This window comes from Corvus hawaiiensis, chromosome 6, assembly GCF_020740725.1.
Source record: "Corvus hawaiiensis isolate bCorHaw1 chromosome 6, bCorHaw1.pri.cur, whole genome shotgun sequence".
NCBI lineage: Eukaryota > Metazoa > Chordata > Aves > Passeriformes > Corvidae > Corvus > Corvus hawaiiensis.
The window spans coordinates 15,787,927-15,801,742 of record NC_063218.1 but is presented as its reverse complement, the minus strand read 5'-3'; the positions used below and the strand labels follow the sequence as shown (position 1 = coordinate 15,801,742).

General features: G+C 42.7%; 1 protein-coding gene across 3 annotated transcripts in view; it reads right to left on the bottom strand.

Annotated features, from left to right (window-relative positions):
* Positions 1-365: 365 nt before the first annotated feature.
* BTBD7 (BTB domain containing 7) overlaps positions 366-13,816 on the bottom strand; it is a 61,361-nt gene continuing 47,910 nt past the window's right edge. For 2 of the 3 annotated variants that reach the window (XM_048307800.1, XM_048307801.1), the window contains exons 8-12: positions 13,625-13,738; positions 11,924-12,113; positions 8,344-8,522; positions 7,284-7,712; positions 366-5,309 (exon numbers count right to left, since the gene is read on the bottom strand). In XM_048307800.1, coding sequence (XP_048163757.1) covers positions 4,494-5,309; positions 7,284-7,712; positions 8,344-8,522; positions 11,924-12,113; positions 13,625-13,738 — 1,728 coding nt within the window. In that variant the 3' untranslated portion in view covers positions 366-4,493. The remainder of the gene's footprint in view (positions 5,310-7,283; positions 7,713-8,343; positions 8,523-11,923; positions 12,114-13,624; positions 13,739-13,816) is intronic. The other variant, XM_048307802.1, reaches the window with a different exon arrangement.

The window sequence follows — 13,816 nt, the reverse complement described above, 5'->3', positions numbered from 1 at the left end:
TGTTGCCTTTCACAGGGCATGGTCTCAGGCAATTAGGCTCTAGCCAGAACTCACAGAACTACTTTACTGAAATGCTTTTCATTTTTAATAACTGCCTGATCAGAGTGACTAATTTCCAGTCCCTCCTTTACACTGGTTTATATCATGGCTTTGGTGTTCACACAGCATTACTGTGCGCCGTTTTTCCCCAGCAGGAACAAACCTTGTCAGTTTGAGGAGTCTTTGTACTTGGACGGTGCCTTTCTGTTTGTATGGCTGGGCTCCTTTCCCCGGCCCCAGTCACTGCAGTCTGGAGTGAGCAGGGCAGGGTCGCGGGTGCAGCCAGGCAGCAGCAGCTCAGGGGAAGCAGCCACACAACAACCACGTTCTATACAAGCCATTTATTTGAAATGCCAACTATATGTAGGATAAAGTCAGTGTTACATGCTTCTCAGCAACAGTAGAAAAATAGAACCAGTGAAAACCTTTTTACAACTGTAATGGTACTCAAAAGAGAAATGTATTGTTTTACAATGCATCACACAAGACTAGAATTCAAGTTTGGAGGTACCTAAATAAAAATACCATCTTTTTTTTAAAAAACACTATGTACAATTGAAGCGTAAACAAGTTTTACAAAGTACTGGTTATGCAGGTTGTAGAAAAAACACTTGCATAGGACATGAAGTCAGTTTAAGAAAGTTTTCTGAGCCTTTAGCATTGAAGGCACTTGACTTTATACCAGTAACAACACAAGGACAAGAAACAAATCCGTAACACTGCCAAGGGCAGGGCTGCCTTCTGGCAGTACAGTTAATTACAGAAACCCCAAATGCGGTTTTACAAGTTTTCCTCTAAGCTGTTCCCTGCATCCAGCAGGGCTCAGCACTTCTACCATAGAAGCATAGAATTCTTAGAAGAACAGTGCCTCAAACAGCATTAGTGTTCTTTCAAAAAAACCCCCAGAAGAACAACCAAACCAAAAACCCAAATAGAACACCCAACCCCCCTAGCCCCCCTGCCCCAAACCCAAACCAAAGAAACCCCTAAGACATACATTTGGGACATTCCGGGACCAAAACCCAAGCTTACAAGTACAGGTGGCCACAGCCTTAGTTTTCGTAAGTGAAAATCCTTAAGAACAGGAAAAATACAACAAGAAACTGCCAATCAACACAGCAGTTACTAATACACAACTACAATAATTCTGTGGAACAACAAAACGTTTCAAAGGAAGAATGTGTTTCAGGAATTAAGTTATTCATCCATATATTAAGGAAAAGAGGAGTTGGGTTTGGGGAAAGGGGAATAAGACCTTTTTGCATGTTGCTCACTAAATCCAAGTCTGAGCTCTCTCTTTTAATAAGAACAAGGAGCATGAGTCTCCCCCATTCAAGAAAACAATGTTTATACCTCTATCCTCAAGCAAAATAGTCAATAATCTGTAATCTCCATCAAATTTATAGAAGGTAAAGGTGTCAATTTCCAGCCTAATCAGAAAGTGCTTAATGTAAACAAGGAGCTTCTGCACCAAAGTTTCAGTAGACAGAGAACAAGGAGTAGCAGGTAGCACAGGTACGTGTGTTGTGCGAGTGAGATGTAGGATGAACACTGGCTTCTGAATAATGCTGCCATGAAAAATGGTCTCACCCCTCCCTCTGCACATCCTAAGTAGGGAATCTTGCTCTGGAGTACAAAAATACAGTTCCAGTAATTCAAGAAATCCTTATTTTCCACTTCAGACCAGTTGCCCTTAGCTGCCATCTTCTTCCCAATTCAAAATATACAAGTGAAAACACGGATTGTCTGCATGGCCTGATTGTCTTTGTGGCCTCAGAAGGACTTGTCTTTCATTCTGCATCTACTTTTATTCCTTCTTTTTTTAATACTGCTCAGTTCCTGAGACTTCAGAAGCAATTTTGTATTCTAAAACGCAGATGTGTCCTCCCCCGAGGCATTTCTCACCAGCTTATTCCAAAGCAAAGCATTTCATGATTTTCCTCAAACCACAAGCCCAAAACTTCTCATCTTCATCAGCCACAACCCCCCTAAATTTCAAGCTTTAAAGTTCTATCTGTAGATCTCGGTCTCACCTCTATTCAGGTACACAGTGCCACACCAAACTATGATAACTAAAATAGTTTTCCTGAAGTACATCTATCAGTTTTAGGTAAAGATATTGAGAATAATCAGTCTTCTGAGGACAGCTGTAATTTCTTAGCAATTAAGCTGCCAACACACACATGATCCAAGTCCAGGGAGTTTCAGGGTTCTTGTGTGTGTGATGAAAGTTACTGGTTCTAGTGAGCTGGTCTGATGCTTGTAAGGATGAGACCCTCGTGTGCGGTTGGAGCTACGCAGTCAGACAGCACCGTGCTCAAATCTTCAGAAGAAACCCAATGAGCCTCAGCCCCTTACTCTGCAGCAGCACCATCCCCCCACTGACACCTTCTTGCATTTAAAAATGTTCAACACCACAGTCCCATGGAAATCCCACAGATGGGTGATGAAGCCAGGACCACCCAGTGCCTTGACTGTGGGCAAAAAACAAGATTAAAAAAGCTGACAGAGGGGAAAAAAACCCCAAACCTCCCCCCACCCACAAGACACAGCACCTGCACAGTTTAGCTAAGTTACTGCTCCAATCCTACACCATGCTTTCCATGGCTGCATCTCAAAAGGAGCACCTGCAGAGCTACCATGGAAGCAGGTCTATAGATGTGTCTGCAGGAGACACAGGGTTTATTGGTTTAAAGACCCATATCTTCATTTGTCTAGAAGCTATTTGGTAGTTTGGAAATGCAGTATTCAATATATTTCAGTAGCACTGTGTTGTTACCAGGCCCTGCATACTTTAATGAAACACATTAGGTAAGAATCTGCCATCAACTAAAACCACAAGTAAAGTTGCAGCAAGAATTCTGTTAAACAGTATTAAGCACTTTGAGCTGCAGGAAACAATTCAACCTAACCTTAAAGCAGTCCTTAGGTCACACCTGGGACTATAGTTTTCTGCTATAGGGAAACTCATTATAGAAACTGCATTTAACCTCCCCAAACAGGACCTTACCAGCAAGCACTACTCTGCAGTGGCATCAGATCCCTATCCTGAATGCAATGAATTTCTTGTTAAAACTGCACAGTGAGTATTAAGGATGCACCTCATAATTGTAACCGTTCCCCTGGTGCTCTGCTGAACCCCGCTCCAGGGCAGGAGCCAGCCCGGAGCAGCATCCTCCCCTCCTCACATCCTGTTAACAGGGGAATCTCACTTCTGTGCTTTCAAAAAGCAAAGCCAGGCAATGGAGGTGGAATTTAAGAGCGCCAAAGCTTCACACGTGTGGTGATGCTCAAGCAGTGACTCTTCCCTTGGATTCCGCTCACGGAACAGCTGCACCTGTGGAGCCAGCGCCACGTGAGGCCAGGTAAGGAACACTGAGCGAGTCACTGAGGCTGGAGCCCTTTGTAGCCACAGGCAGAAGAAAGCAAGGCCATGGGCTGGCACCGCCGGGGAGGGGACCCTCCCACGTGTTCAGGCAACAGCAAAGGTTCTATGCTTCGTCTTCCTGACGCTCCACGAGTTAGCAGGAATCCGCTCATCTGGTCTTCGCTTACCCACGGATGAGCAGCTGGAAGAACAAGTAATCACTATAATTCCTAATAGCATTTCTAGATTTATTTCTGAATGGGCAAATCAACAAGTCTGGTCTGTCTAGTATGTGCTTCCAGGTGATCATGAAGTCCTCCATGGTCACAGCCAAAGCAGAACTAAACAGACTCAAACTGTCATATTCCAGTGAATTTCACAGGAATTTGGATTCCTAAATATCCTTCTGAAGTCTTAAAATCCCAAATATAATTCTTGAAGTGGGTTTGCTATCTATATAAAGAAAAGACCAGCTGCCAGAACATTTCAAACAAAATATTAGACTGGATTCTTGCCATAGTCGTAAAAATCAGGAAGATTTCAATCTAAACAAACAAAAAAAATCTAACTAAAAATGTAGGTTTTTTGATGTGCTGTTCTTTGGAATTCCTATAATTAAAAAATAAACGTGTTGTTATTATCTCATAAGAAAATACATTTCATAATGTGCAACCCAATGCACATAAGGAATCAGCACGTGAAAGGGTAAATGCAAAAGTATGAAAATACAGTCCTTTAAATGTGACATTAAAGTTTAACATATTAGTACAAAACTAATACACTAAAATAGATGTACAGGTGCAAAAGGCTACAAGGTTGTAGAAAAAAGGTACCAGTTTCTGTTTTTTCTAAAAGGCTTAATTAAATCTGCTCCAAAAAAAGTTGCAACAAAATAAAACCAGAAGCAGCATTAAAACCAAACTGATAACATGCTGTCTCTAATAAAGCAATGTATGTACAAAAGAAGTGAGCAAAGCTGAATTTTTCTGCTGGCATGAAAGAATTTCTCTGACAGAAGTCAGGCCAAAAGTTGCAAGGAATGGGATGTTTACAACTCTTAGGCACAGAGAAATAGTGGAGGTTGCTTTCATAGGGCAGATTTTTTGTACAGGAAGTCTGGTTTGTTTGGAGACCTCCTTCCTCTGCTTACGCCATCTTCCCTTTCCAAATCTGCGCTCCTCTGTGCTCCATGTTCCAATGGCTCATCATCTGCCAGTCTCCTACTGGGTCTCTCTTCTGGCATGTCAGAGTTGTAGGCAGAGAGTGAAGGTCTGTTGGAGGTTAGCCCATAGGTTAAATCCGTTTCCATTTTTGTTCTTCCCCTGACGTGAACAGGGCCACTGCCAGCATTTTCCTGGGTAGCCAGGGCCAAGTCCAGTCGCTGGGGAGGTTGTTCTAAGACATCGAGGTGTATTGGCTCATTCTTTTGCCTGTGTTGATGCCCATCTTGTGAGAGCAGGTATTCCCTCCTAGAATCCTCTTGCTTTTTAGGAGATATCTGGGAAGGCAGATAGGCTGACTTTAAGCCACTTGGTGATGCCTTATTGTGGCTGTACAAATCTGGGCCAAAATAAATGCCTTGTGAAGGTGAAGGACTGTGCCTGTTGGGTGCTGGAGTAGAGGGTCTGCATGCAGCATTAGAGAAGTCATAGAAGTCAGGATACTCCTGGGGGTTTTCTCGAGCATCTATTTTTTGCTCTATTGCATGTTTTTTCCGAGAAGTAGGCATGTGTCTGTTCTGAATACATGAAATGTGCTGGGGCGGGCCGGGCCCTACCTCTGTAACCGCCTGGCTTAGCTCCGTGTCCACCGTGAGCTCTGGTAATCTTCTGTCTTTCAAAGACATTGCTGACACACCCATGGCGATGTCTGGCATCAGTTCATTTAGCAAGGGCTGAGTGCACTGGAAAAGAGAAGAAATTGGTCCATGGAAACAAAGACAAAAGCTAAACACAAACTGTATTTAGGATGGTTTTTGTAACTCAAAATGGCATTTACTTAATCTACTTTTGTCTTGCCAACTTCAGCCTGCAAGTTTCCTGCACTGTTTAAAGAAAACATCTATCCACCAACCTTCACCTTCCTGCTTCTTTACTTCATGAAGCTGTTGTGTCACAAATACAGCTCTTCTTAAATTCATCTTGCCTTCAACGTGCAGTAAAGGACACTGTACTGCTGAACTTCTTAAAGGCAGGCCTGCTTTCAGCCACTTACAATTTTCAAACTAAACAAGAGCCCAACAAATGGTTTGTCAAGCACACAGTTCCAGTGCAGAGAAGCCATGACACACACGTGCCATCACTGTAGACACAACCCTTCTGCCTGCATTCCCCATTTCAAAGTAAGTAAACTCCAGACAGCCACGTGTGTCCAGGACAGCCTCAGGGCTTGGGGGAGCATCAGTTACAGGGCTGACTAGATCCAGAGAGTACGTGGAAGCTGTTGCATGGCATTCTTCTCCACCTACCCCATGCTTGCCTCGGTGCAGAATTGCTCATATTACAGCCTTCCAGACAGAAGAGTGAGAATTTCTACTCACATTTATCATTTTTCATGAAAGCAACTTTAGTAATCATTGATTAACAGTAACTCACAAATTGCAGAAAGAATACAGAACAAAAGTATCACCTATATTAAGCCTATGCTCCCCCTTGCATTATTTATAGACGTATTCTAGCAGAAATATTTCTGAGATGAAAAAGGTTACTATACAGTTTCCTTAGGGAAGTCTGTTGATCAAAGGAGAGTGACATGCTACAAACCCCACTTTTGAACAAACAATGGCACACATTTCTAATGTTTTTTACGTATTTCATATTTTACTCTAAAACAGAAAAAGAAGTGCAATATATTTAAGACAGTTGCTAATGGGAAGAAAATAAAATCCATTTTTCCAATCAGAACTCGATGCTCAAATCTGCATCTAATGTGCCACAACTATGCACTGACAGTTTTTTCAGTGCAGAAATAAATTACCCAATTCTTCATTTTGCACTTCCTGTACTTCACAAAGCTATGTCTTTACTGAGTATCTTATATTTCATTGTTTTTATTGCATCATATTGTAGTTCAGCAACTATAATGACTACTTTTAAATGCTGTAACAAACCCCTTTGTATCAGCAATTACCAATTTCTGCTTGCCAATTCCTTTTCAAGTATTTCTCAGCTGTAAAGCTTTCACACTCTTCACATGCGTATAAAGGCAACCTGTTTACTTCAGACTACTTACCTGTGAAGAGCCAAAATATCCCCACTACTTCTACCTGTGAATTACAGTGTGCAGTCCACTACTGAAGTTGGCTTATGCTTTGTTTTGGTGTAGAGCAAACTACATTTGCCACACAAGGGGTGGCTGATGTCACTTGGTCAGTTCAGCCTGGAGGAGACTGAGGGGAGACCTCACTGCAGTCTACAACTTCCTCTTGAGAGGAAGAGGAGGGGCAGGCACTGATCTCTGTGGTGACACTGACAGGATTGAGGGAACGGCCTCAAGTTGTGTCAGGGGAGGTTTAGGTTGGATATGAGAAAAAGGTTCTTCACCCAGAGGGTGGTTGGGCACTGGAACAGACCCTATGGATCCCTTCCAACTGAGGATATTCTGTGCTTCTATGATTTCAGAAGATTCCTGAGCTTGCCATTTGCCCCTCCAACAATGCTCCTGCCCCTGGAACATTCATTCTCCCAGGGATTAGGGCATGTCTTTGGGATAGAGAATACTGACAGACAGTTCAGTAGAAAAACCTTCTCCTAACTGATAAAGATGCTCTTTTCATACAAACCCAAGTTACTTCATCATAACAATTCTCCCCAGCTCCTTCGATGAGGTACTTTGAGTGGCCAGAAATAGGCAGAAGAGGAGGAATCCCAATACTTACTACTTGTTTCTCCGCTGCCATCACTGCCGCTGCCGCCGCCACCGTTTGCCGCCCCAGGGCCGCAGTGTTGGTGCAGTCGGGAGGCGCTGCCTTCACGCCGGGCAGGTACACAGGCGGCACAGCCTTGGGGGCTGTCCGCGAGTGGAACAGCGAGTGGTTACAGGGGTAAGAAAAGGAACGGGAAGGATGTTGACTCGGCACCCTTTGTTTCCAGCCCACTTTGAACTGGTTATGAATAGGAGTTGCTGGTGGGTGGTATGGAGGTGGAGGAGGGGGCAGTGGTGGATGGAAGGCCACGAAAGAGTCCAGTTCTGTAAACATGGTTTCTGCAGTGGGAGTGCTGTTGACACGACATCGTCCAGACTGTCTCACTGTCAGCAGTGGGCTTTCATCCCCAAAGCGCTCATCAGGAAAGAATTTGTGAGGATTCTGCAAAGGTAAAAAACCCAGCATGTAAAAAGACAAAGCAGGAAGCCATCTAGAAAATCTCCCGAACTAACACTCTCAGAAACATGCCAGTACTGTAACTGCCTGGTTGTGGTATCTACGAGCCCGCCAACGCTCAAGGTGACTGCAGCAACCATGCAAAATAGATTGGGTTTTTTTTTAAATATGAAGCATCAGATTCACTGTAAGCTGACCAACAAATGCATTTGCTTTAGCAGCAGTGTATAAACAGAAGAGGTATTTTCAGTTTCCCAGTTCTGACATGTACTGTGCAGACCTACAGTATTAGTTAGCACTTTTTCTCTTCTCTAAGAATAAATAATAACCTGGGCTTCAAGTTATGGTTCTACTGCTCTCATCAACTCTCTCTTTAGCAGTTCTATTTTGTCCCCAAAATCTGTGTCAATAAGAGCCTCCTGAATGGCAATGACTCTTTAGAAAACTATTTATACATGGCACTTACAGGTTTATAAAATCACACACATCAAATGCAACTGGCATTTGCACCTGGACAGTCACACAGGCATTTCAAAGCACTTGTGCACCTGCATGCATACTATTGCAGAGCACACAATCAAGTCCCTTCATGGTCTTGCACAGCCATTCTTCATACCTGCAGGAGCTCAGCAGCAGCATCAGAAAGCCCAAATTCCCGCAGCACGCGGATCTGGATCTCGTAGCTGACAGTGGCGCCTTCCCCACAGTTCAGGGCGTAGGCTCTCTGCACCTGCTCGGTGTGGCGCAGCTCCTGCAGCCGCTTGATCATCTCTTTCACAACCAGGAGATTGGGAACTGGAGGGATAACAGAATGGGGTAGGGATAAGAGAGACTCCTTCTTCTCAACTGTGAGACAGTAAGTTTGATTGCAACGGTTAGATTTACTCTGAAGGAAAAAAAAATCTAACATCAGGCTGCCTTGGCTTTTTTTTCTTTAAGAAGCATGCTGCCAAGAACTGTTCAACTTACACATGTTCCACGGAGCATCATTAAGCCACATGGGATAACACACACCATATGAATGATAAAAACATACACCACTTCTCCAGCTTCTGCTAGAATGAGCCACAAATAGAGCCTTCTCTGTAAACCCCTTATGATGCAGGAATTCCATGATTTGAGGTGGGGGCAGGATATCTTAAATAACAACTGAATGTTCCCTCATGAATTGTACAGGCCAAGAATTCATTGATTTTTTTGGCATACACTTCATACTTCTAACGCAGCTCAATAATCACAAGACCATAACACCAGTATGTAACTAGAGAAAGAGCATTTTACAAAAGTTACACAAACTGTAAGCCAACAAAAACCTGTTAAAATTATGTTGTTTTATGCAGTCATATTGAAATAATGTTTTAAAAACCATTCCAAAAGAAAGTAATATATAATTTTGGGTATTTATCCTGTTGCAAAACTTTCTCATGCCACTTCTTACTGCTGTTTGATGATGAATGATATTTCTCTGGGGTGTTTCTGTCCTGAGGAAAATGTGCATATAATAGAGAAGATAAATCCAGATCTCTGAGTGTGTAAGTCCTGGTGTCTGATCCTTCACTAGCTTTACAAGTGTTATGTATTACCATGACCAGATGTCCGTATTGAAAGCTCACAAAAATTAAACAGATCAGACAGCAAGAACAGTGTGAAAAGACATTTGCATTACAGAGAAGCAGAAAACCCAACACCACACAACTACAACTGGTCCCAATTTCACAAAGTTTACATTGGTACATGAAGGAGAAGTATATGTAGTGCAAAATATTCCCCCCCTCAATGGAGTTCCTGTACTGGGAGGGGCGGGAAGGAACCCATTCTAACCAGTCTTCAAGGCTTGTAAATAAGTCTTCCATGCTACCCTCCACTTAAATTCTTCTGAAAAATCCTGGTTTAGCAGCCAGATGTTTAGCTATAGCCAGTATTTTGCTAATACTTAAAGAAAAGGATTTAAGAGAAGTCTGAAGCAGTTCTCCAAACTAGTAGTCATAAAAATGACATAAGGTTTTCATTAAAAAGTGCTGTCTTCGCAAACCCTGGTTTGTTTCTGGTTTCGTTGTTTTTTGGGGTTTTTTTTACTATTATTCATGTGAAACACACGCAAGAAAGATTATGTATATAAAAAAATACAATTCTCTCAGTTGCAAGATTTCTAATTCAAACGGAAACTGGAAAATACATAAGGAAACCCAACCACTTGCAGAACCTGGCCTCAAATTAGAACAGGCTTCAGCTGAACTCATTTTACAATAGTGCTGCAGAAAGAGCACTATAACATGCTGCCAGCAGGTTTGTGCAAATCCAGTCCTCAGGCAGTGGGTCCAGGGAGAAGCCAGGGACAGATGGAGAACAGCCGAGCTGTGAAGCACCCCCTGTTCTGAGCCCAAGAGCCATGGAGGCGATGCTGCCCAGCTCTCCCCCTATACCCCCTGTGCTCCATCTATGCTCCAGGATGGATTTCTGTACAAGTTAGAGTTTGGGACAGGCTTTAATCTCCTCAAATTAACTGGGCCCCATCTGCTCATTCTAGCAAAAAGGCATTGGCAAAACAATCAATTCTTTTGCTTAATTACAGGACTAAGCAAGGCAGACAGTTGCCAGGACACAATTCCTGTCCTCCAACTACTGGCCAGGCTCAGAGTCGTATCTATGCTCAAATCAAAGGGCTGGCAATAATTTCTACCTATTAAATTGTACAGAACAAAGCTGCAGGGGAGTTTCAGATTGGTCAAGATGTCTCATGCTTGCCAACAGTGCCAGTATTTTTTAAGAACATGAGAACTTTTGCAAAACAGTAAAGACCTCTGAGAACCTGCTGCCATTCTCAACTTCCTTGGAAATTAAGATTGAGCAAAGTGTTATCAAAGTCCTATCTTATATTAAATAGTTTATATTCAATTAATGGTAAGTATATTTATGCTTTTCTGGGGAGGGAAGTCTAAGTACTATAATGCACTGTTGAGATGCCACAGTTTTGTTGAAAGCTCCAAATTTCTAAAGAAGCAATTGGTATTTTTATCGAATTTTTCAAACAGTAAGTTTTCAAAAGCTCCTTCTAGGCTTTACCAAGTTTCTTCCCAGACCACAAGAAGCAAACAGATCAAAACCATTCTACAAATTTTCCTAGAAATCTTATAGCTAAACAGTGTTTCAAATCTTCCTAACACCACAAATTAAATTCTCTTGCAGCAATTTCACTCCATTTCTTTTGTCCTGGCTCTACCATCTATAAGAATAGTTTATATCTACTTCCTTTCAACATAGTTGACTGAAGAGAGACATAATTGATACACAAAGAGCTTATAAAATGGGGAATGTCATAGGCACAGCGTTTACCACTTCCTTCACTGAATTAAAATTTAATCTTTTAATATAATATAATATAATTATATTATAATTTAGCTATCTAATCCTGTCCTCCAAAACATCCACTAACCCTTCCAACTTGTCATCAGTTTCAAGTTTTGCCAGTGCATTCTCTGTGCACACCAAGTATTAACAGGACAGCGGAAAGGCGAGAAGTGCTAGATGCTTTAGGAACCCCACTAGATACATTCCCCTAGTCTGACACCAGAAGATCATATGCATAAATGACAAAATATATTTAGTATGTACTTTTCTGGCTTGCCTATGGGGAATGTCACACCAATCATCCTGAAGTCAAGAGAGGCCATATTTACTTGAGCCTATAAAAACGTACTCTGACACACTCTTCCACAAGGAATCAAGTTAGTTTGACTTCAAAGCTAAAGTGGATTTGGTAAATTGAAGTAAATGTGTTTTGAGTGCCTACTTCCAGTACTTTCCTGGCAAACTGAGTTCAACTGATTTCCTTACAAGTTATGTTCTCTGGCTTTTGATTTTTAAAAGAAATTTTCCAGACCCACAGATCTTATCTATATTGGACAACTGGTTGTATAAAACTGAGAACTCGGTAGAAAATTCTGAGAATAGAGAGCCAGGCTCCAGCAAGTGTTCTACTGTGTTTAACCAGTCCAAGGGTTTTGTTTTCTAACTTGTTACTCTGCCATCCAAAACCAGTTAATGTCTTTAGGATAGACCAAAGCAAAAGGACTATTCCTGGTGCAGAACTAGTCTCTGAGGAAACAAAGTTCAATAACTGACACTCACTCCCCCCAGGCCCAAGCCCCCAAGCACTCCCAGGAGATCACTTGGCACGGGAAGCGATCAGAGCTCACCTGGGATCTCGTTGGCTATAACTGAGGGAGGACTGGTCTGGTTAGTGCTGACTTGCTGGTGGGTGATCACATGGCAGCACTGCGGCACCGCGTTGTTCACCATGTACAGCGTGTCAGGCACGTTGGACATTCGCACCATCCGCAAGCGAACGAGGTCGGTTTGCTCCACCATCATCTCGTCCAGCACAGACTGCAACGACAGCCGCCAGAGCCTCGTGAAGGCACCGCACACACCCCGCTGCCACTGCTGCGAGCACAGCCCCAGCGACACAAGGCCAGCCACGTCTACACCACAGTCACTTTGTCAGGCCACAAACAATATCTGGCTTTTCATCAGCATTTTCTATTCCATTTTCCAGTCATGATCATAGTTGAGTTTCAGAGCTAAGAGTAGGCAGGAGAATAGTTTGGGAAGGATGCTTTGTTTATTTTAACCTGTCAGATTAGAACTGACCTTCTCGAGGGCAGACACCCTGGACTTACACAATTACTGCCTATGAGTCTCAACTTTCTGTGCCATTGAGTAGAAGGCACTAGCCTGAAAATGAAACATCATTCCCTTAGACATCTTAAAGAATAAAAAAGGATTTATGCCTACCCTTTAAAGATTCTTACTTGAAGTTAAATGAATTTATTTCAAAAAATGGGAGACTACTAGGGGAGTAAAAAAAAAAGATCAAAAACCACTCATTCACAATTTTTTCCTTTTACAATAATTAAACTACTACTAATAAATTAAACAGGAGGAGTAAAGTTACCAGAGACTATGTATGAGAGTCCTCCCTCTAAGGTTAAAAAGCCAATAATGCTTTAAAAAATATTGACAGCATAATATGACACCAATACTAACAAGCAGGAATCCTGACACAGGTATGGGAGGTGTTAGAATGCACTTTTTACTTTGGATAACTACTAAAGCACTCCCATGGCATATACCTGAAAACTAAGAGTCACAGCTTTTATCACATTTTTGTTAGTTTTAGCAATCCAAGATACAAAGAGAACATTTTAACCAGCTAGTGTTCCTTTGCTGTTTTAGTGCCACTTGTTGCTCTCTAACTGCTGTGCCCAAAATGCAAAGTAGTTTTATTTCTTCTCCTCCCTCACAGAGGACATTAACAACAACTCATACCCTTAGAAAACATTTTCTCTCTTAGGCACAGGGTCAAAGCTCCAAATTCACCAGAGCAGAGGTCAGAGTCTGTAGGTGATGTGGATGTGCACAGCTTCACCTAACCCTCTTGTTCTGCTGTCACCTGCACTGCTGGGACTCTCAAGCCCACAAGTCAGAGCACCCTGAAGTGGTGGCATTAGTCAGTGACACAAAAGGCTCCCATTCTGCCAAACAGAACGCGGCACGTTCCTGCCCCACGCAGCACCATCTCCACCCTGACACCAAACTCACCACCAGAGATGCTACAAGATCTTCACCTTGACAGTGCTCATGCAAGAAATTAAATAGGGAAGCAACTGCCTGAGAGGGAAACAAAGGACTTCATTCAAATCAGACACAGGATATTCATCCCATTTTGTGGAGGATCACGAGATTTTTGGGTATGTTCTGATTCAAACAAGAAGATGAAATATCAGTCCTGTGCCGAATAGCAGTTCCCCACCCAGCTCTGGTGGGAGCTGGGGAGCCTGAAAGAGCTGGCACCAAGGTTGCTGACTAGCTGCAGACTGGGACTCTCAGGCTCTCACCTTGCCATCCGCCTGCCAGGAGGGCTGCCGAGGAGCTGGGCCGGCAAACTGGCTGGAAACCAGGGAGGTTTCCCTCAGAACGCTGCTTTGTTTCCGGTGGAATTTCATCAAGATCTGTCTCGCAAACATTTCAATTTCGACAAAAAAAAATTTTGTTGAAATTTTTCTGACCAGTTCTAGAAACTTGAGCCT